At 49.6% G+C, this 23,630-nt stretch overlaps 1 protein-coding gene across 1 annotated transcript in view; it reads right to left on the bottom strand.

Annotated features, from left to right (window-relative positions):
* The window catches only part of LOC147363977 (choline/ethanolamine transporter FLVCR2-like), a 50,856-nt gene extending 30,622 nt beyond the window's left edge, over positions 1 to 20,234 (bottom strand). The window contains exon 1 of the mRNA XM_086319596.1: positions 19,194 to 20,234. Within this exon, the coding sequence (XP_086175722.1) occupies positions 19,194 to 19,778 (585 nt within the window). The 5' untranslated portion in view covers positions 19,779 to 20,234. The remainder of the gene's footprint in view (positions 1 to 19,193) is intronic.
* Positions 20,235 to 23,630: the final 3,396 nt, after the last annotated feature.

The following is a 23,630-nucleotide window of genomic DNA, read 5'->3' as shown; positions in this document are numbered from 1 at the left end:
CTTTGAGTTCTGTCACACACTCGATAGGACACCCACCAGGGTGAAAATCAGAGACCTGCAGCCCAAGTGAGGCCAAGAAAAATGTGAAGAATTGAGAGAATGCTGCTCCCAAGGGTAGGATCCTCATCTTTTCCACGCTCACAAGAAAAAGCAAGGACCCACACCATGAATGTAAAGGATTAAAAATCACGGCTAACTGGTTCTGGCTTGCCCTTTGCCCCAGCATTTGTTCTAGTTTTATCCTCCTCAAATAGTCATGGGCAAAGTACACAACTCACAGACAAACCCAGTCACAGTCTCCAGCCTTCAGAGCCTAGGAGCCTAATTACGATGGTGCACTTTGCCCCAGAAGAAGACGTTTAATCCAAACGGGGTGAATGAAGGATGGAGATGCAGACTGGGAAGACACTCTATTTTTATCTTTGATTTGATTTCACCCTTTCTGCAAATGCAAGGATGACATCTAAACCCTGTTGCAAGAGCTGCGATCATGAGCACTCGCAGAGCAAATGTCCCAGTTAAAAACACACCTGTGCAGCCCGAGGGCTTCGGGTGACAGGAGGAAGCCATACTTGCGTCATGCATCACTTGTCATTCTCGCTCACGAACTTGGCAGAGCAAAAATTAACCCAGAAACCACGAGGCTGCATCTGGGGTAAGACGTCCACACTTAACCACTACACAGCACAGCACAACATGTGTTATGTTTGCTCTGAGACCCACAGAACCACTGTCCCCATCACCATCCACATGGGGCACCCAGAAAAGCCCCAAGTCAGACAGAATCAGAACCCAGGCACAAAGCTGCTCCCCAAAGCTGCCTGGTCATGAACATGCCCAGACCATCCAGGGTCTCCCCAAAGCTGCCTGGTCATGAACATGCCCAGACTATCCGAGGAAGACCCTGGGGCTTTCGCAAAAGGCAGGGAGCTCTGTGTCAACACCATGGTGAGGGCTCAGTCTTACCGGAACCAGGACACTGGTCCCCATCTGAACCCTCTGCCAGGGTCGCAGGCTCCTCATCCTCCAGACCCAGGTATTGGCCAGGAGGGTGCCGCTCCTCTTGGTAGGAGGCAACCACATCAGCAAGCAGGTTCTCACCCACCGAACCTCATTCCTCCTCGGCCCTTTCCTCCCCCAGGCAGACCGGCTGATCAGAGAAAGCCGGGCCCACTCTCAGCCCCACGGCTAGGCCCCCACTGCCTCATTCCTCCCCTTTGGCCATAGTCACCAGGTCAGGATAACATATCTTTAGGATTTCAGGGCTTCCAAGAGCCAGCTCCCTGGGACCAAAGATCAGAAACGTCCCCTTACTGGGTCAGCAGTTTCCCTGCAGCAGAAGCCCCGGGCTTGAACGCTCCCTTCCAACTTGGTCTCCTTATGTCTTCACCGGGAATCACCTTGCTCCTCAAGGAGCTCACACCCATGAAGTTCATTTTAAGAGTGAACATTGTTCATTTCAAAGCAAACCTCTCCCCCTTCCTCCTTTGTACCCCAGTGTCCCTCTGACTTGTCATCACTCTATACAGCGGTTAAAGGCTTAGGCTCCGGGGTCAGAAAGGTCTGAGTTCACAGCCTAGCTCTGCCAGTCACTAGAAGCTGACGTTGACATGTTATTTCTGTTCATTTCGCCTGTTTCCTAGCCCACAGGAAGGTACTGTACTGCCGCTCAGGGGGTTGCTCTGAGGCCTAGTGGGCCCATCGGAATGGACTTCCCAGCAGCATGCTCTATGTCAGGAGGGTTCACTCCCTTCCCACCCGCCACGCTCTCCCACAGCATGGGCGACAACCCTGGGAGGACAGGCCACCTGGACAAACAAGACGTGTTCGTTTGACCGATGCATCCGCTCAGCCACCTACCCTGGTTCTCCTCGTCATCCGTCTCTGCTCCTTCTCTCTGCCTCTCTCATCTCTCGGTTTCCCTGGCCTCTGCCTTCTCACATCCATGCTGTCTAGACCCTCCCCAGCCTCCCTGGGATGCCCACTTTGCCTCTGTGTCCCTTTCAGGTGATGTGACCTCTCCCCCACCACCTTGCACAGAGTGTTCAGAAGCACCTTCCTCAGCACTGTTCTGACCACGGGGTCCAGCTCAAGGACCCTCAAGGAGCCAGTCCTCTCCCAGGCAGGACCACGTCCACGCCCCTCAGCCTGATATTCCTGTCTTTCTTCACCTCCAGTCTCATCTCCATCTGCTTCTCTGGATGTCCCCGCACTGGGTGATTCACAAGTCCAACCCTTCATCATCTCTATCCCAGCAGGTTGACTACTTGCAAACCTCGAACCTTTTAGAGCCCAGCTCACCCTCAGTTCCTTCTCTGAGTCCTTGATTATTTCCGGGAGGCCTGGCTTCCTTGACCCAACCCCTTGAATCCTTTAAATTTCACCCTTTCTTCTGACATTAGTTTTCTGCCTGGTAAACAGGACAGGGGATTATTTGATAAATGGGCATTAAACGAAAGGGCTGCAGTTTACTGGCACGTCAGGAAACATCACTTCCCTTCCAGACTAGCTCTGAACCCAGACCTGGGGAATGATGTGGTTGGAAACTTAAAACTGTCTAGACAAGGCTCTTAGAGAAAGTGTGCTTTTTAAAACAACATAGTAAAGGTTCCTTTTAAATTAGCACCACATGAGAGATAAATCTGGGTTTAATCTAGATTTCCATACACCAAGTTTGCTTAAAGCTGATCAACCCCCACGAGCAATCTTAAAGTGCACAGCACGATGCCACCCCCACAAGGCCGTTTCTATGCGATGGGTGACCACGAACAGGTGTGTATCTATACATGTCTGTACACATTAGCGATGATCTTCATGATCTATTAATCATTACAGATTAGTCAGAAACTAGAGCTCACGAAGAACAACAGTTGAGAAGAATGCACATAGACAAACATACGAAAATGTTCTTTCATAAAGGGTCATTTAAGTCCATACCGAGTTTATGGGCATTAAAGTGAAAGTGTTATCTGTTCAGTTGTATCCGACTCTTTGTCACCCTATGGACTATAGCCCACCAGGCTCCTCTATCCATGGAATTTTCTGGGCAAGAATACTGGAATGGGCTGCCATTTCCTTCTCCAGGGAATGTTCCTCACCCAAGGACTGAACCCGGGCCTCCCACACTGCAGGCAGATTCTTTACCATCTGAGCCACCAGGGAAGCACCAAAAGGTGCTACAAAAAGCAGTATGTCAACTTTCCATCCCATACACACAAACCCACCCACTCCTGGTCTCACGTCTGGACTCTGGTCCCTCAGACGTGGACAGCAGGGCCACCCACAGGGAGGCTGCCACCACACCCTGTGGACAAACCCAGAAGTGACTTCAGCACTCAAGGTCCATCCCTACACACTGCTGTGTGCATTTGAACACCACAAAGCGGTGCTGCAGAGGCAAGTCGGCACGCTCAACACAAAATTCCGCTCCTATTAACGCCGCTCTCCCGGCTTGGCCAGGGCCACTCAGACCACTGCTTACACCTCAGTGAACACACCACACCTCAGTGATCAAGGCATAACTAATCTGGGCAAAACGACGCACAGAAAAGCCTCCGGGCCCCCAGGGTGGCGTGGCACGCTTCAGGAAAGCCCAGGCTCAGAGGGCGGTCCTGGGACTGAGTCTTGGATGCCCCAGAAAGGAGCGAGGCAGCTGCTGGGCACAGCAACACTGAACTCGATCAACGGTTTACTCATGAGGACGGGCCACCCAGGACCACCTGGCAGCTCCTAGGAACACATCACAGTCAGCAATAACGTGCAGGCAGAGCCTGCTCACATGACTGTATTTGTTAAATTCCCAAATCCAAGCCCCTGGCTTCTTCTGAAAAAGCCAACTCAGGATTAAGGATGGAGCAGACCTTCAGAAACAAAAACAATCTCATTGATTTGGGGACAAATCGCCCATGAAAGAGGTTTTTGGATTTAATACGCTAAGCTTAGGTCCCTAAGAACTTGAGAAGCGGTGTCACAGCTGGTCAGACTCTAGACTCCCTTAGGATCCCCTCCCCTAATCACAGGGTTTGTCCTCAAATCTGTGATTGCGCTGGTGGCTTACATAACCTTGACACTCTTGGATTTCCTCAGTCCTTCAGGTGGCGCTAGTGATAAAGAACCCGCCTGCCAATGCAGGACACGAAAGAGATATGCGTTTGATATCTGGGTCAGGAAGATCCGCTGGAGGAGGGCACAGTAACCTACTCCAGTATTCTAGTCTGGAGAATCCCATGGACAGAGGAGCCTAGCAGGCCAAGAGTCAGACACGACTGAAGCAACTTAGAAGGCACGGCACGTGAGGAAAGAGGTGAGGTGAAGGCAGGAGGAGCACCAGGGACACCGGGACGGCCTGTAAGACTTGCCTCCCAGGGAAGGTCAGAAGCTCCATCAAGGCTGCCGGCCTGCTGCTGCTGGTGCTGCTAAGTCGCTTCAGTCGTGCCCAACTCTGTGTGACCCCAGAGACGGCAGCCCACCAGGCTCTGCTTTTAAATGCTGTACCTACGTGCACACACACCCTCCTTTAATCCCTATTTTTTGTTGTTGTTTTGCTTTCTATGCTGTTTTGGCAGTGCTGGGTTTTCGTTGTAGCGTGTAGGCTTGATTGCCCCATGGCATGTGGGATCCTAGTTCCCTGACCAGGGGTCGAACGTGTTCCTTGCACTGGAAGGCGGATTCTTAACCACTTGACCACCAAGGAAGTCCCCAAATCTCTATTTTAAAATTGAGAAAACTAGCATTTGAGTAGCTTGTCCAAGGTCACAGAACAGCAAGTGTTCTATGCTAGGCTTCAAGTTCAGGCCATGGGTACTAGAGTCTGTAGCCTTAACCATTTGGCCAAACATTCCAGTCCTAGCTGTTATTCAAAGCAGAAGGAAGGACATGAATACATAATGAGCACCCACTGTGTGCTAGGCAGTTGCTAAATGATTTTTCACGCTATTTCATTAAATTCCTCACAACAACTCCCTAAAGTCAGCAAGATTATCTCTGGTTTGGTTTTTACAGAAGAGAAAACTATAACTTTGCCCAAGGTCACCCAGCTTCTAATGGCAGAACTGAGATGCAAGCCCTTGGCAAACAGATTCCAAGTCCCTTGACAAACTGGGCATATTTCATGGAAGTAACTGCCTCAGAGACCTGATAACATCTCCAGGCTTACAGGTGCAATGCTATCATTCAAGCGCCTCCCATGAGTCTAGCTACTGGAGGAAGCAATCAGCAGATGTGGTTCCAGCTATAGTCTGACTGTTGACCACTTAGTCAACCCCTATGGGGTTTCCTGTTCTTACATGCTTGACTTCTGATTGTCTTCCATGTAGGCTATTTGTCATCTCTCCAGCTAGATTTTAGCACCATGAGGACAGGGACATTGACAAATCTTTCTTTGTGTGACCCCTCCCCATGCCACACCAGTACTCTGCCAAGAACAGAGATGAGGCTCAGGAAATACCTTCTGAACAGAGAAGACTTTTAGAACTCCACAGCTCAAACCTAAATCAAGTATTGCCAGTCTCTGCTACGGCAAAGAAGCTGGGCAGAGTAGCAATTTGCTGAACTGCAAGAGTTGACCACCAAAAGAAAGCAGATGCAAGGTGGAATAACGCAGGGAAGACCCCCAATTTGGAGCTCCCCAAGATCAGACACGGGGAGTCACTGGAATGTAGGCTGATTAACCACCCACCCTCAAACCTACACTTAAGATTTACTGAACACCCACTGATATGAAGCACCACACTAAAAGGTAGAGGAGGAGATAAATGCAAGATGAAGAGCATTACCAAGCTTCCAAGGAGCCAACATGCCTTGATCTTGACCTACAGCCTTGGGGATGAGTTTCCTCATTATTGAGAAGGTGCAGATAGCAGAAGTACCCTGGGCTCTAAACAGAGAAGGTGCTAAGTTTAGGGAAGGGGCCTGAGTTCTACTGGGAAATTTTGATTAATTTTTTTGACAAAGGGCTTGCTTTTTTTTTTCTTTTAGTTGAGCTTCATATTTGTGCTGCTTTCAGTCATCACCTCAGGAGGCTCCTGATGCACACATGCCTCCTTTTAAGGGTAGCTGTTGCTCCTGAAATTGTGCTTGTGGTGACATCAGCAAAGGCTCCGTTCTGGTCTAGGTGAGAGCAGCCTTTACCCCCCTTTCCAGCCTCTGTTCCCCTTTCCCCAACTGCCCAACTCATGGCCGACTTCTCCACCCAAAGGTCCCCCTCATGACAAAGCGGACAGCCAGTGGCCACAGGCTCCTAGAACTTCCCCAGTGATTCAGTCAGGGAAGAGGAAAGAAAAGGGACATCTTTCTAACCACCAGGCCAGGAAAGGGGTGGATGCAGACCTCAGTTTCTCCAACTCTTGGAGAAAGTAAAAAGCTCCATTGAGATGCTTTGGCACTTCCACCAACCCCCAACCAGACGCCAGCCCACGGCAGCCAACAGTTGAACTCACACATCTCGGGTACTGTTCCCATGCTCAACCTCACCACTCCCTGCCTGGTGACAGATGGTGAAATAGCCCAAAGCAGAAGAACTGTTTCCTTTGTCTGATATGTCACATGCTGTCATTCCTGAAAGCGGTTCACGTGACCATGAGTGCATGCTTAGTCGCTCAGTCGTGTCTGACTCTGTGACCCCATTAGCCCGCCAGGCTCCTCTGTCTATGGAATTCTCTTGGCAAGAATACTGGAGTGGGTTGCCATGCCCTCCTCCAGGGGATCTTCCCAACCCAGGGATTGAATCCTGCATTGCAGACAGATTCTTTACCAGCTGAGCTACCAGGAAGCCCCTTATGTGACCATACACGTTTCTAATACTCCCAAGTTTTCATCTGAGTCTGATTGGGCTTTCTTGGTTGAAAGACCCCCACTTCTGACTTTCAGAGGTGAAACTCAGACTAGAGGACTTACTCACAGGCAGGCCCTGGAAAGTTCCTGAATTCCCATCTAAGAGAAGAGGGCTCTTAACAGGCTGCCACGAGCCAGACCCAGCTCCTCCCACTTCTGGATGAGCCTCCAAAAAGAGACAGGCAGGGCCCTCGGTAGTTTTTCCCTAAGATGCCAACTTCATAAGGTAACTAGCTCTGCCTCATGGTCCCAGAGAGATCTGGAAAGAAAAAGAAATCTAAACCTTGCACCAGAAAAACTATTAATTAGTCATATCTACCACCATCCCTGGAGAGTAATACCATGAACTCTGGCCTGGGATTTAGGGAGTTACCCAGGACCTACTTACCTAAGGTCAGCTCCCCTCCTACTTGGCCCGACACTTCCACCACTAGTCACTCCATCAGCCTTAGAGTCTAATCCCTCTTCTCTTAGATGTGAATTCAGGAACTTTTCTTTTCTATTGCTAAAGTCCATGGGGTCTCAAAGAGTCGGACATGACTGATTGACTGAACAACTCCTTCCTCAGAGCTCAGAATGTGGGTTGGCACAGAGTAGATATTCAAGAAATATTTGTTCAGTCAGTAATCAAAGGCTGTGGTGCATTGTCTCAAGAAAACCATAGCTCCCAAGAACTGACATAGTCCTTAATGGGTTTCCTGGGTGGCGCTAGTGGTAAGGAACCTGCCTGCAAATGCAGGAGATGTAAGAGATGTGGGTTCGATCCCTGGGTCAGGAAGATCCCCTGGAAGAAGGCATGGCAGTTCACTCCAGTACTCTTGCCTGGAGAATCCCATAGACAGAGGAGCCTGGTGGGCTACGATCCATAGGGTTGCAAAGAGTCAGACACTATGGAAGGGACTTAGCACATATACACATAGGCCTTAACGGCTTCCCAGGTGGCTCAAGGGCAAAGAAGCCACCTGCCAAGCTGGATCCAATCCCTGGGTTGGGAAGAGCTCCTGGAGAAGGAAACGGTAACCCGTTCCAGTATTCCTGCTTGGGAAATTCCATGGATGGAGGTGCGGGTCACAAAGAGTCAGACATAACGACAAACCAACCAGCCGTCAAAACCCTTAATCCAAGGTTCTACCACATGAAATAGACAGCCAAGGGGGTTAGAGCCTTCATTCACTGCTCTCATTTGTCACATTCCGTGTGGTCTGTCAACTGGGGAAACACCCAGAGGCTGGCTGGAATGGATGCAATCCAGTATCAATAGAATTCAAAGAGAAACAAAGGCTGATGGCCAGGGCCCTGTGTTGGGTACTTGCAAGGGACAGAGATCCGTCCCGCAGTGGGGACACCCTGGTAAAGGATGTGGATTTTTGTGGAGCAGCATGAGAATACAAGGCGAGCACTACTGGGGCAGATAATGGGGTCCTCTGTTCCCCAAGGAGAGACAGAAGAACTCTGGAGAGAGAAAAGTCAGTGATCACACTCACATGGATGGTCTGAGCCCCGCCAGCCCTGCTTGTCACCGTGGGTCAGCATCACCCTTAGGTGGTTGGGGGTGCTGGTTTAGTAGCTCAGTCGTGTCTGACTCTTTGCAACCCCATGGACTGTAGTCCACCAGGTTGCTCTGTCCATGGGATTTCCTGGGCAAGAATACCAGAGTAGGTTGCCATTTCCTTTTCCAGGGGATCCTCTTGACCCAGTGATCAAACTTGGGTCTTCTGCATTGCAGGCAGATTCTTTACCGACTGAGCCACCAGGAAAGCCCAACTCTAAGGGGCCTGGGAGAAAATGTGGTAACACCAGGACCACTAGGCCTCGAGGAGAAGACTTCTTACTCCTGGGACCCATCTCCTGACAGTGAGAACTAAGTCAGTTCTGCGTTCTGCCACAAAGGCTACTGCCTACATCGAAGACAGGAGCCATCCAGGGCATACAGAGATTGAAAAGCTTTGTGCCAACCCCCGGCAAAAGGCCCTCCTTGGAATCAAAAAGGAGTTAGAATGGTCCATAGGACCTCAGGAGCTGCATCGTGGCTCAAGTCAAAAAGACCAAATCAGCAGGGATGTTCTGGAACCCAGCAGTTCTGGGAGAGGCCCCGACAACCAGAATGACTGGAACTTTTTCTGAAATCAACAGCTGACTCTAAAATCAAGAATGGTGAGCCCTGTAAACCAAGTGTGTGGCCCCTAATCAAAGGTGACTCTTTACCAGATGGCCAGAACCTGATCTATATACAGGAAGCCTTTTACTTTCTGAGTGTCATGGGCAAGTCTACAGACATGTTTTTAAGGGCACTTAAGGGGCTTCCCTGATAGCTCAGTTGGTAAAGAATCCGCCTACAATGCAGGGATGCCGGTTTGATCCCTGGGTCAGGAACATGCCCTGAGAAGGGATAGGCTACCCCCTCCAGTATTCTTGGGCTTCCCCTGTGGCTCAGTTGGTAAAGAATCCGCCTACAATGTGGGAGACCTGGGTTTTATCCCTAGGTTGGGAAGATCCCCTGAAGAAGGGAAAGGCTACCCCCTTATGGACTGTATAAGTCTATGGGGTCACAAAGAATTGGGCATGACTGAGTGACTTTAATTTTCACTTTCAAAAGCCCACATTTGCACAGAATTTCACAGTTTTCAAGGCACCTGCACATCCAGCATACAAACAGCATCAAAACCATCCAGTGAGGTGAACAGCAGGAAGCCCATGGCACAGATGAGACACCGAGCCCTGGGAGGGCCCGTCCTTCTCTCCATTTCATAACTGAGTTGGCTCAACTTGCTGAAGTCACAGAGCTGATCAGTAGTGAGGTAACATCAGGACTTCTGTGGGTCCACTCCCAGCCCTGCTCTCTTCCCACAGAGCCTTGCTGAGCCAGGCTTCAAGCAGCCACACAGCCCAGGAACACGTGGTCTGAGACCCAAGATGAGCCAGGGACCAATGGGGTCCTTTGCAATGGGGTTTGCTACATAACTAAGGAATGTGTTTGGGTCATTATAGAATGGCTAACAATTACTCTGGACCTATTATCAAAGTTCCTTCTAGGGGCATCCCTGGTGGTCCAGTGGCTAAGAGCCCATGTTCTCAATGTAGGGGGGCCTGGGTTTGATCCCTGGTCAGGGAACTAGATCCCACATGCCCCAACTAAGACCCAAAACAGCCAAGTAAATAAATAATTTTCTTCTTAAAGTTCTTTCTGGACAGTGAGTCAGAGGCAGTACAGTAACTGGAGAAAATGTCAATATCTCTGGGTGTCTCTCAACAAAATTACAGTGGTGGTCTGATCCCTGCAAACACAACTTCCTTCCCTCACAGTAGCCTTGAGAGAACCAAACATTTCCAAGGAGGACTGTCATTATCGTTGTATAGTTGCTGCCTCTTTTGCGATCCCATAGCCTGTAACCCGCCAGGCCCCTCTGTCCCTGGAATTCTTTGGGCAAGTATACTGGAATGGGTTGCCATTCCCTGCTCCAGGGGATCTTCCTGACCCAGAGATCAAACCCACATCTCCTGCTTGGCAGGCAGATTCTTTACCACTGAGACACCAGGGAAGCCCTAGGACTGTCTTTACTCCACAAATAAAGCAAGGCATTATCGAGATGCCTGTCCCAAGGCTAGAGGCTGAGAATGTCTCTTGGCAGCCAGGTCTTCCCAGGCCTCACCCCCCAAGTCAGCCAGTCTCAAAGGAGGAGGAGCTTCCCCACCTGCCACTCTTCCCAGGACCAGCTTCCAAGGCTGCTGAGGAAGCAGGTGGAGGGGATTTTCTCAGGAGGCCCACTGACACATAAAAAGTGGAAAAGATTAATAGGAGTTCTGGGCCAAGCTGCATTTTTCCTCCACCCACCACTCCCATGCTCCTGAGGCCCTGGGTGACATCATTCGATGGCAAAAATATGCTCTGGAATCTCCCTTCAGCAATGAGAAGACAATGCCCCAAAGATAAAGGGTAAAACCAGAACACCAGTTGTCCATCTTTCCATCTGCATGTTCTCAGTCCCCACCGTGTGCTCACCAGGGCCTCTTCTGGCCAGTTTTCTATAAACAAGGTTTTATGGGGGGTGACCTATTTCTAGAAGGGTGGCGATGCCAGCACCAACCTAACGCATCGGTGGAGGGAGTGGACAGGCAGGTCTGCTTAAGTTCCTTCCTGACCTATGGTGTCAGGGAGGAGGGTCAGTGAGTGGTGTTCCTGGGACAGCAGCTGAGGTGAAAGAAAGGCCTAGATCCAGAGGCACCTGAAGGAGTGCTGCGAATCTGAGTCTGGTGGGAGGGAGAAGACGGATGTGCACTCAGTGAATGTCTATGGAGGCTCCTCCGGGCTCAGGAGCTTTCACACATCGTTTAACATGGATGTCCACCTGTGAGGCTGGCTTCCTTGTTACAGATAAGGAAGCTGATGCCCCAAGAGGGCAGGTGTCCAACAGGAGGCCCCAAAGACGGGGGCTGGCAGAGCCGGGTCAGGGTCCCACGGCTCCCGTACCAGGACTTCTCAAATTTCAGTATCACAGTTCCTGGTGGAGAATCAAAACCACAGATTCTAAAGTCCCACCCTGGAGAGGGTAATTCCTTGGATCTGGCCCCCTAGGACTGGCAATCTGCATATCTAACAAACAATACTCCCCCCTTCCCCATCCCCCGCCCAGGTGGTGCTGAAGCTGGAGATTCCTGGAGCTCACTTAGAAACAATGGCCCTTCACTGCCCCGAGGACTCCCCAGGTGGTGCTAGTGGTAAAGAACCTGCCTGCCAATACAGGAGACATAGGAGACGAGGGTTCGATCCTTGGGTCAGGAAGATCTCCTGGAGAAGGGCATGGCAACCCGCTCCTGTATTCTTGCCTGGGAAATCCCATGGACAGAGGAGCTTGATGGGCTATGGCCCATAGGGTTGCAGAGTCGGACATGACTGAAGTGACTTAGCATCCCCCAAGGACAGAAATCAAGAGCTAATTCTCAGCTGCTGTCTCCCTTGGAGTCCCAGGAAGGGGTGGTTGGTGGGACCCCAGCGTGCTCCTGCCTAGCTCCTTGACAGAGAAGAAACGGGCCTCTGAGTTCATTGAGGGGCTCCACAAACAGGAAGCCCAGGTCAAAGGTCTGAGGAGGCGAGGACTGCTCAAGGGGAGCCACCACCCCAAACAGCTGGTTGCAATGGACCCTGCTTTAAGGCCACAACTCATGGCACCCCACTTCCTACATTTCTGAGTTGGTGGGCACAGCAAATGGCCCTGAGCAGAGACAGCTGCGTCCAGAGCCAGCTGGGCAGCCACAGCCATGCCAACACAGCAACGTAGGGGTAGAGATCAGGAATGTCCAGGGGAGAGGAAGAGGAAGAAAAATAACCCCCAACCTTGCTCCAGCTCCTGTCCTTCCTGGAGTCAGCAGAGTTGTCCCATCAAGACTGATCTGGTACCAAAAGGGGTTTGTGTTCACCTCCTCTCTAAAGAAAGAGTCGGACAGGAGCCACAGCAAATACCACTCCACTCGTGGTTTGGGGACACTCTGTCTAATCCCGAGAAGTTGATGAGCAAGGGAAAGCCAGCCCTACCTCCCAATACCCTCCTCTCTGTCCTCACGCTGGGGCAAGGCCTCATCTCCAACCGTGTGGGGCTCAGAGGCCAAGCTACAGATTTCACCAGCAGAGAAAAGGAGAGATGCTTGCAAAAGGGGGAAGAGGCAGAGGAGTCCAGATGGGCCTCCAGAACTTGCAGGATACCTCCCACCCCTGAATAACTCAGCAAAGACAAAGGCCTGTAGTCCTGAAGAACCAAGAGAAGGGAGATGCTCCCTTGGGTTAAGTTTGGGATGGTGCTAGACAGAAGTCAAGAGATAGAGAAGAAAGAAAGAAGAGCAAACCCCACTTGCACCCTAACCCTGTAGCTCTTTATCATCTCTGATAGTGTTAGCCACCGAGTTGTGTCCGACTCTTGGTGACCCCCTGGACTGTATAGCCCACTAGGCTCCTCTCTCCATGGAATTCTCCAGGCAAGAATACTGGAGTGGGTTTTCATTTCCTTCTCCAGGGGCATCTTCCCAACCCAGAGATTGAACCCGGGTCTCCTGCTTTGCTGGCAGATACTGTCTGAGCCACTGGGGAAAAAGCCCTGATAGGAATCTCTGATAGGGATCTAACCAATTCACACAGGGCCCTTTGATGTCCGGGGGTGGAGGGAGCTGAAGGCAAAGGAAGGACATCCTGTTAACAGTTTTTTTGGATAAACATCAAGAATCAGGCAGTGGAAAATGGCTGTGTCCATCTGATAAGCCTGGGCACCATCCCTCCTTCAGTAGGCTCTTAGGTTTGTAAGCCTGAGGTCTGATGTGTAGGAGCTGGCCCAGTACCTGTATCATCCCCGAGACCCTAAAATCTTCAACACAGGTGCCAGGTTCCATCAACCACACATTGGGAAGGTAACACCGTTTCCCAGCACCAGACAGCTTTTAGTCTGAGTAGTTCTCAAGAGGAACAAGTCCCCATCAGGATACTGCCTGGAAACTTCTAGAAAGGCCCGCTGTTCCCTGTTGACCCAATTCCTGGTCACTTCATTCATGGAGAATTGGCTCATAACCATCACCTCCTTGGGGATGCTGTCTGGCTGGGTCCCCCGACATTCACTCTGGAGCACGTCCTCCCACAGAGTGAGACTGAATGTCCTGTACACACAGACCCTTAAGCCTGCCACACAGTGCTATAATGAGCATTTCGTGTTGGTCTCTTTCCAGATCAGCAGCCAATTATCCGTGTTGAGGATACAGTAGTGACAGCACCTGTTCTTCATTCAGCAGATAAACTCTGCTCACTAGATGCACTCATTCCTCCCCTCAGCCGCCTTTTGCAGTTGCTGTTCAGCTGCCCAGTCCTGTCTGACTCTTTGTGACCCCACGAACTACAGCACTCCAGGCCTCCCCTGTTCCTACCACCTCCCCAAGTTTTCCCAAGTTCATGTCCATTAGCTAATATTATCTCCTGTGAGCTCCCAGATGGCTCAGATGGTAAAGAGCCTGCCTGCAATGTAGGAGACCTGGGTTCGACCCCTGGGTCAGGGAGATCCCCAGAGAAGAGAATGGCAACCCACTCCAGTATTCTTGCCTGGAGAATTCCATGGACAGAGCTTGGTGGGCTACAGTCCACAGAGTAACAAAGAGTCGGATACAACTGAGTAACTAATGCTTTCTTTCAATATTATCTCCATCTTACAAAAGAAGATGCCAAAAGTTAGAAAAGTTAAGGCCTTGTCCAAGAGTACACAGCAGGGCTAAAGATGGTGTTCTAACCATCGTGGGCCCAGCAGAGTTCAAGGTGCCCTGTAAGGACTGAATAGAGTTTTCCACTGAAGGAATAAGATTGAGTCATGTCAGGAAGACAATCCAGGCATAAGAGTCCCTTTCAAGAACCACCTGAGCTCTCAGCTACCTGAGTGGTCACCTTACTTCCCCTTAGGAAAGGAATACTTGTTTACTAATAAGTCTGACCATTCATAAGCGCCTGTTATGCCCAGAGGCCTGAGACATGGGAGAGATGTACTAGTCAAGGTTCCAGTCCTTTGGCAAGTTTCCCATTTAGAGGAGGTGGGGGAACAGGGGAAGAGGACAGGAGAAAAGTTAAGGAAACAGGGAAACACGAACCATGGGAAAACAAAGGCCAGTATCCATGGAAACTCAGCAGTTACACAGAAGGGCAAGGACCACCTTCTGCCGGCACAGAGATTGACAAGGTGACGGCAGGGTGAGCAGGTATCAGGTACCCAACCACAGGAAACACCTCCCAAGCAGTGTGTGTCTTGTTTCTTTGGTAGTAGAATACACACACATGTACACACACACACACATATATGGCCTAACCTTTACTATTTTCATTGTTTCTAACTGTACAGTTCAGCAGCATTAAGTGCATTCATATTACTGTGCAACCATCGCCTCCATCCATCGCCAATACTTTTCAGCTTTCCAAACTGAATCTCTGTATCCATTAAACACGAGCTCCTGCCACCCTCCTGCCCCAGCCCCTCAAAACCACCATTCTACATTTTGCCTCTATGAATTTGATTACTCGCAGTACCTGTGGTATAATAAAAATTCATTTAGTCTTTACTCTGGTTCCTGGTACAGAGCTCTAAACCCTGGGCTTTTCTGAGTGATAGGAGTATCCTTTGTGATTCATAAGGATCCTGTTTACATCACACCAGAACTTATCCCATGAGGTGACTCAGACTGGGGCCCTGCTAGAGCCCTGGGATGGAGCTGGTCTCCAGAAGCTCAAGTGATTAGAGTTTGGGAACTTTCAGCAAACCCCCAGAGAAGGCAATGGCAGCCCACTCCAGTACTCTTGATTGGGAAATCCCATGGACACAGAAACCTGGTAGGCTGCAGTTCATGGGTCGCAAAGAGTCGGACACAACTGAGCGACTTCACTTTCACTTTTCACTTTAGTGCACTGGAGAAGGAAATGACAAACCACTCCAGTATTCTTGCCTGGAGAATCCCAGGGATGGGGGAGCCTGGTGAGCCCCCGTCTATGGGGTCACACTGAGTCGGACACGACTGATGGGACTTAGCAGCAGCAGCAGCAGTAGCAGCAAATCCCACTCCCCCTCCTTGAGATTAGGAGGGCAGCTAGAAATTGAGCTCTAGAAAAACTCTTGAACCAGGAAAGTTCCGTGAGGCTGGTAAACACGTGACATCAAAGTGCTAAGAGGGCGGCACCCCACAGAGGCTCTGAAATCTCCTCCACTTGGCTTTTCCTGACTTGTACCCTTTATAATAAACCAGGAAAAACAGGTAAGTCAACTGTTTATCTGAGTTCCCTGAACCATTCTAGCAAATTACAGATCCTAAGCAGGGCTCATAGGAACCCTGCCTTATAGCTAGTCAGTCAGAAATATAGGAGGTCCCTAGGACTTGCAACGGAGACAGTCTTGTGGGTCCAAGCCCTTAACTTCTGGGGTCTGCACTAACTCCAAGTAGTTAGTGTCCGAGTTGAGCGACTCGGACTGAGTAACTGGACTGGACTGAACTGAACTGATGTGAGGGTTTATTTCTGGACTCTGTACTCCTTTGGTCTGTAAGTCTGTCTTTACGCTGATTCCACACTGTCATGATTACTATAACTTTGTTATTAGTTTTGTTAGTTTTATTAGACACATTAGGAAGTGTCAGATCTCCAACTTTGGGATTCATTTCCAAGATTGCTTTGACTACTCAGTGTCCCTTAAACTTCCACATATGAATTTTAGGATGCATTTTTTTCCTTCATCTGTGAAAAAAATCAGGATTTTGATAGTGATTGTGCTGAATTTATAGATTTATACTACTGCTTTGTGTAGTGTTGACATCTTAACAACATTAAGGTCTTCCAATCCATGAACACAGGATGTTTTTAATTTATTTATAACTTCTTTAATTTTTTTCAGTAACATTTTGCAGTTTTCAGTGCACAAGTCTTTCACTTTGCTGGTTAAATGACTCAAGTGTTTTCTTCAATGCTACTGTAATTGGAATTGTTTTCTTACTTCCCTTTGGGGATTGTTCATTGTTAGTGTATAGAAACAATCCATGTAAAATGTTGCAAGTTTGGTCTGCTTTGTGCTCTCAGGTTTGCAGGGAGGCACAGGAGAAGGGAGAGGGGAGGGGCAAACTTGAGCAAAATGGCCATGAAACTTTCTACCATTTTGAATGTGACTTTCTTCAGTTGGGTGTTTCCTTGTTTGCTGTAGATCTTTGATGTACAGAAATGCCATAGGGAAGGTTATTTTAGCCAGTTTCTCATTTATTTAATGTTTCCATGGGAGAAGAAGCGTGTGGAGCTTCCTGGTCCACCATCTACCGATGTCACTCTCCAAGGTTCTAGGCTTAATCTCTAAGCAATGTATCTTCAAGGACAGAAGTAAGAAGCCAGACTGGTCAGAGCAGGGGAAACACTGGGAGGGAACAAGAGACAGGCTGGCTGGGAAAGGCAAGGAAGGAGGGGCCCTGGATGCTAAACAGAAGACGTAGCCTTGATTCCACGGAATCATCAGGCCCTCAAGACTGCCTGCCAAGGCAACACGGCCAAGTCGGGAGCCAGGCCAGGCTACAGAGCCTCCTCCCAAGCAGAGCACTGAGCTGAAGGTCAAAGAAGCAGGGTTAGGAGCTTCTGCTGTGGTTCCACCTCACAGGCCTGCAGGCCCTCCCCACCCCACCAAACCCCCCCAAACTCCTCAGGGCTTTGTTTATTTTCAGAACTTTAAGTGAATCAGAATTAGGAGCCCCACCCAAGCCCACCCTCCCATCTCACTCTGGAGAGTGACTGAGCTCCCAGCTCCTCCACCTGGAAACTGGACCCTTCCTACAGCAGCATAGACACGCCAGCCCTGACAGGAACCCGGCTCCAGGCAGGAGGGCGCCTTCCCAGGGCACGGAGCTTCTCTCTCCTGATGATTTCACATCTGATCACAAACCTCGCCTGGGAAGCCAGGTGGAAACACAGGCGCCTAGCCTCTTCCCTGGAGGATCTGATTAGAAGTCCAGGTGAGGGCCCAGGCGTCTGTAGTCTGTCCTGGGCCCACAGGTGAGGTAAATGGACACCATTTGAGGGAGCACTGGTCTAGTTTCCTTCCCCAGTGGCCAGCCTCTGAGCTCACCCACCTGCCTGTATCTTTGGTGAGGACTTTGCATGAAGGAGAAACCAGAACTGGCATTCAGTTCCCCTTTACCTTCCCTAGAAGTCTCACCCTAGAAGTCTTATATGACTTACAGTCTCAAAACATGGACAGTAACAACAGCAGCATAATTTTTGAGTTTTATCAGAATTAAAAAAAAAAAAAAACAAAAAACAGATTTCATAAGCCAGACTCCAAAGACAAAATACTGCATGATTTTGGTTATATGCAGTACCTGCTGCTGCTGCTGCTAAGTCGCTTCAGTCGTGTTCGACTCTGTGCGACCCCATAGACGGCAGCCCACCAGGCTCCCCTGTCCCTGGGTTTCTCCAGGCAAGAATACTGGAGTGGGTTGCCATTTCCTTCTCCAATGCATGAAAGTGAAAAGTGAAAGTGAAGTCTCTCAGCCGTGTCCGACTCTTAGTGACCTCATGGACTGCAGCCTACCAGGCTCCTCTGTCCATGGGATTTTCCAGGCAAGAGTACCGGAGAGGGGTGCCATTGCCTTCCTAGAATAGGCAAATTAATGGAGACAGAAAGTAGAATAGAGTAGCGATAGAATAGAGATTATAGAGGAGTTCCTGTTTAATGAGTACAGACTTGTTGGGAATGATAAAAAAAAATTTGGGTATAGATACTGATAATTCTTAAACAACATTGTGAAACTACTTAATGCCATTGAACTGTATAATTATGAATGGTTGAAATTATGAATAAGTTATAATTTTAGCACAATTAAAAATAAATTTAAGTAAAAATCTGGTTCCTGGCTTCTTTAAAGGCAACAACAAATGAGACGGTCTGATAACATGAGACGGTCATGCTGTGTATACGAACGGTTGGCGGAGGCTGAAGCAGCTGCCAGTTTCAGCTGGGACGCGTGCTTTCACGATGCCGTGACCCTCCTCCTGTGTCACATTTCCTTGCACGACCTGGCTGCCCCAATGAGCATTAGAGGGTTGGTCCTGGCCCCACCCCTTCTCATGCCAGTCTTCACCAGCCTTGCCCTGGCTCTCCCAGTCCCTGCCTGGTCCTCTCTCCCAACCAGAAGTAGCCAGCCATGGGGGCAGGTGCTTCATGTGCCCTGACAGTGACCACAAACACAAGCACACAGGCACTGGCCTTCTCCTACCCCCAGACATCACTTAGACCTGAGTCCGACACGACTCAGCAACTTCACTTTCACTTTTCACTTTCATGCATTGGAGAAGGAAATGGCAACCCACTTCAGTGTTCTTGCCTGGAGAATCCCAGGGATGGACGGGCCTGGTGGGCTGCTGGGGTTGCACAGAGTCGGACATGACTGAGGCAACTTAGCAGCAGCAGCAGCAGGAGATGCTGCACTCTGGGAAAGCTGGTTGGACAGGCAAAAAACACCCGCCAACCTCCGATGACACAGAATAGTCTGACAGCCAGGAGCTATTCCCTGAGAAAGAAGGGCTCTCCTGTTCAAGCTGGTGAAGTAAGTTCAGGAAAGAGATAATAAAGACAACATGCGTTCCAGAAGCATGCTTTCTGCTGGAGGAAGAGAAACTGCAGTGACAGCAAAGGCCCTTCCTTTCGTTTCCCCACTTCTCTTACATACTCGCTCAGTCACAATCATCCACTCACTCAGTCACACCCAGCCACAGCCAGAGTCACAAACACTGCTGAAGTCGGAAAGCTAGTCTTCACACAGTGAAGCAGTTTGGTACAACCAACACCCTCAGTCCCACAGTGAACGCCACCCACTCCTCTACCCACCTGATTGCCGAAGACAGCTATGGAGCAGGCGGTTGACACCTCATTAGCCCCGAACCAGATGGAAGCAATGCGGGAGGGCATACCCAGGATGAAGACCTGGGCCACGGAGCAGATGACCTGGCCCAGCACCGTGACCGGGAAGAGATGTGGCTTCAGGCTGCCCAGCTTCACCCAGGCTCCCAGGCAGTTGAGAGCAGAGCCAGCGAGGGCGATGGTCCACAGGCCAAATTTCTCCAAGAGCCAGGCCACCGGCAGGAGCAGAGGGATGTAGGTCAGCATGTAGCACATGGACAGCCAGTCGATGGCAAAGGAACTGACCCCATAGAAGTACATGAAGATGTTATTGATGGCGGCGTACTGGATCCACTGGAAGGCATTGCACATGGAGTAGCAGCTGAACACCAGGACCACCGCCCACCGGCGCTTGCTCACCTTGATCATGAACTCTCTGTCCAAGACTCTGAACAGGGTGTAGCCACGGGCTTCAGCCTCAAGTGGGGACATCTGAGAAGGGGTGCCATCATGCTCCTCTTGGTTGGGATCTTCATCCTCCATGACTCCAACCTCTACTGGAGCCCTGAGCATGTGCTAGGGACTCCAGCAGTCTTAAGAGACAGTGCTTTGACAGGTTCTCTGAAGCCCTCAGGCCACTTGCCCCGCCTGTTGCAGAGTCCCAGAATAAAGGGAGGCCTAAGCCTACCGAAGAGCCCAGAGTGGGGCTCCCTGTGCTCCCCTCCCAGCTGCTCCCACTTGGCCTTTACGTCCTGTGTCCCTGACTGCTATGCCCTAGGCTGGTGGAAAATGCCTCGAGCCAGTCCTGGCAACCTCCCAAGCCTTTCTGGCCAGTTCAGCCCATCAAAAACAGTTATCTCCTTGCACAAGAACTTTACAGGACTCTGATAGCTCTGGGGCGGGCATTGGGGCCTGGCTCCACCTCACTCCCCCACCCTAATTCCCAACCCTGTTTGCTAGACTTTCAGTATAAACAGAAATTTGTAGATTTCCCAGGCTGGTTGTGCTCTTGGGATAAAGTGAGTTATAGAAAACTTGTCTCCTATTTGCTTTCCCCCCAGACCTGGTCTTTTGTTAGGGAACTCAGATTTGCAGCTAATTGCCAGGGTTCTTCTTTCCTTTGGATTCCCGGGGCCTCCTACACATGGGGGCCTGAGCGGGAAGGGAGAGGAGAGTTCTGAGATGCTGAAGACCCAGTGTCAGTTGAGTGAACTGCCTAGCACAGCACACACTGTTAAGTGGGCTTTGCAGCCAGCTAGCCCTAGACTGCCCCCTGTTGGTCTGCAGCCCATCCCAGAAGGTAAATCCTCACGCCAAAGACTGGAACACTCATTTATTTCAGCCCAGAGGGGAGATTAGAGGCCAGATCCTCCCTGGTTTCAAACATCAGCCCAGCTGCTCCTAGGTGTGTTCTGTAAACCAAGATTCTCCACATCTCTGTGTCTCAGTGTTTTTGAAAACCTGTGAAACAGGGATGATGAGATAATGGTACCTACCTCACAGTATTGTTTGGAGGCTTGAGTGGGTTAAGATTTGAAAGCACTTTGAAAATTCCTGGCAGGTAGTAAGCATTCCAGGAGTGTCAAGTATTCTAACAATTAAAAACACACAACTGTTTGAAGTGTGCTAAATCTGTTTAGTGTATTCGCTCATTTAAGCATCACAAGAACTCTGTGATGGAAGTGCTTTCACTAGTGTGCAGTTTTTAGATTCGAAACCTGAGACACAAAGAAGGGAAGTAACTTCTTACTTGAGGTCTCAGCTGATGTAAAGAGGCATAATTCTCCTGCAAGTGTGTATCCGTCGTGATACACGCTGGCCACTCAGGCACAGTCTGGGGACAGCAGGGTTGGCATCCCCTTGGGTTTATTACAAAGGCCCCAACCTACTGAATCAGAGGCTGCATTTTGAAAGACCTCTAGGTGATCCGTTTGTTAGCATATTGAAGTTCAAGTGCAAAAATAAAATAAAATAAAGTTCAAGTGCCACTGGGTGCTGTGCTTTCTTGTGTTCTTTAATTTTCACAGCAAAAAAGGAAGAATTTAAGGCTCTGCGGATGTGGTTCTAAACTTGTTCTGCACATTAAAATCACATGGGGAACTCCACATTCCCAAAGCCTCTGCCAAACTCCAGATCAGGTCTCTGAGAGTGGATCCAGCCTTGGCATGTTTAAAGTTGCAGCCAGGTTTGAGCACCCTTGTGGTTTGAGAGCCACTGGTTTCCAGGAGTGGGAACACTGCTTGAAGGTATCCAATTTTTCAGTAGAAATCATGAAGTCTTGGATTATAGTAGAGTGTCTGAAGACAGAAATCATACCCATCTAAGAACTTCTACATTAATTACCCATCCTCTGTCTCAAAATTCCAAAGGTTTCCCCATCTTTCTCCAGGGAGCATGGAACTTCCATCTTCCATTCTCAGGAGGCTCTCTGAGAGGTCTCACTGTTTCTTTCCCTAGGTTATCATGGTTCTCTCCTAAAACTTTGCAGATACATTCTTAACTTCATTTTACAGATCTGGAAACTCAGGCCCAGAGAGTCAGAGGGCGTTGTCAGAGCCCCACAGCTGACTGGCATCAGAACAAGCAGACTGGTTTCCTGAGTCCCTTTCCACTAGTCTCTCCCATGTGCTTCTCTGGGGCAATGCTTCAGTTTAGTGACAATTCCCAAGTATCTAAGCTGGGATTCAAGGGCTATTTGGAGTTGCCTTTTGTGTGGAGGGAGTCAGATCTACTGTGAGCCTTGGACTTAGTGTACTCAGGGTTCATTCTACACTATGGGCTTTAGGATCCTGGGCAAGTTATTTTACCTCTTTAGTCTTCAGATTATGAATGTGTGAAATGAAGATTAAAACCAGATGTGTCATAGGGTTGCTGTGAGAATTATTAATAATTAAGATAATGTGTCAATTGTTTTCAAAAACAATATTCTGACAGCCACCAAGTACTGTAGAACTGTCTCTTGGCTGATTCCCACCAGGGAGAGGAAAGGTATAGAAATGTGGGTAGATTTACATTGAGAGAAATATTTTGTATTCAGGGAAGAAACACTCATTGAGCAGCTTACTATATGTTCTATTCATCAGCATGTTCTGTCTATAGACATCAATCAGTATACGCTGAAGCTGAAGGAAAAGTACATTTTAGTGGTTGCTTTTTAAAGGGATTCTGCTTCCTGGTTCTATTCCAATTGACTCCCCCAGGGAGCTAGAGAGAACCCCTGCCTTTGAGTTCAAGTCTTCCTGGTTCTGCGCAGAAAGGTTAGAGGGTCTCCCCTGGAGGCCAGCACTACCACTGGCGTTAGGAGCTGATCCTGAAGTCCAAAGCTGGTGGTACTTTTTCATTTTGTCTTAGTTTTCCTTTGGTTACGTATCAAAGGCAAAGATGAGCTGGACTTAACGGTCAAAACAGATAGAGATGAGAAAGGAAGACACCATTTGGCTGGGGGTGTTGAGGGAGGTAGGCCCTCCCCAATCCCTCCACCCCAAAAACACATGTGGGGGTGGGCAGTCTCAGTCTTACCTCTCCCACCTCCCACAGCACCAAACAAAGGCCTCCAGCCCCAGGGGCTGCTCCCACCGCAACCTGGGCTGTACATGCAGCGGTTTCCAGCAGTCCCAAGGTCAGGGGGTGTGGCACCCTTTTGGATCGCTTACCACCACCTCCGTGGGGGCTGTAGAGTGACAGCATGGAGGACGTGAAGGGCAGGCTAAATCGCTAGCGAATCAGGTGAGGCCCTCGGTGAACCCCCCTTAAAAAGTACTGACACGTGGAGTTTGTATAAATGCTGCCCTTACGCATCCTGCATGTGCCGTTTCCATGTGCAATACTGCGCTAGCGACACCCTGTCTGCCTCAGCGTCTGCGCTTTCTGTGCATTCCAGCTGGAAACTCTGCTGCATGTCTCTGTTCAGCCTGGGACCCTGAGTGAAGGAAACTCCACTGACATGCCTGTCTCAATATCTGTGTGTAGAGTGGGCTGAATTTCTTATCACTACAGAATTTTGAAAACTGGAATGAAGAGGAAAGCTAATCAGTTTATACAGAGAGAAGAACAGGTTCTTAAAACATTTTCAAGAAAACAGGTGCAGAGTGTCATCAGGTTGTGGTCAAGCCTGGAACCTGGAGGTCAGTAGAACAATGTTTTCTGAGGGAGAATCATTTCCTGCCTAGACTCCTACACGGAGACCACCAAAGGGGGGGAAAAAAACTACTAGAAAAGAACCAAACACTTTCACACATGTAAAGTTTTTAAAGGCACTTCCTTCTCCTCCCAAGAAGCTGCTAAAGGATGTGCTTCACCAAAATGAGGGAGGAGACCGAGAGAGAGTAAGATGTAAGATCAAAGAAGCCAGGACGCCACCCCCAGAAAAGGAAAGGGGACTCACCAAGACGACAGCAAAGGAACATCCCAGGGACAGCTATGAGC

The sequence above is a fragment of the Bos grunniens genome, chromosome 10 (assembly GCF_055505025.1).
Source record: "Bos grunniens cultivar Pamir isolate PY7600 chromosome 10, Bosgru_T2T1.0, whole genome shotgun sequence".
Taxonomy (NCBI): domain Eukaryota; kingdom Metazoa; phylum Chordata; class Mammalia; order Artiodactyla; family Bovidae; genus Bos; species Bos grunniens.
The sequence above is the reverse complement of the archived record's forward strand: the minus strand, read 5'-3'. Positions and strand labels throughout refer to the sequence as shown.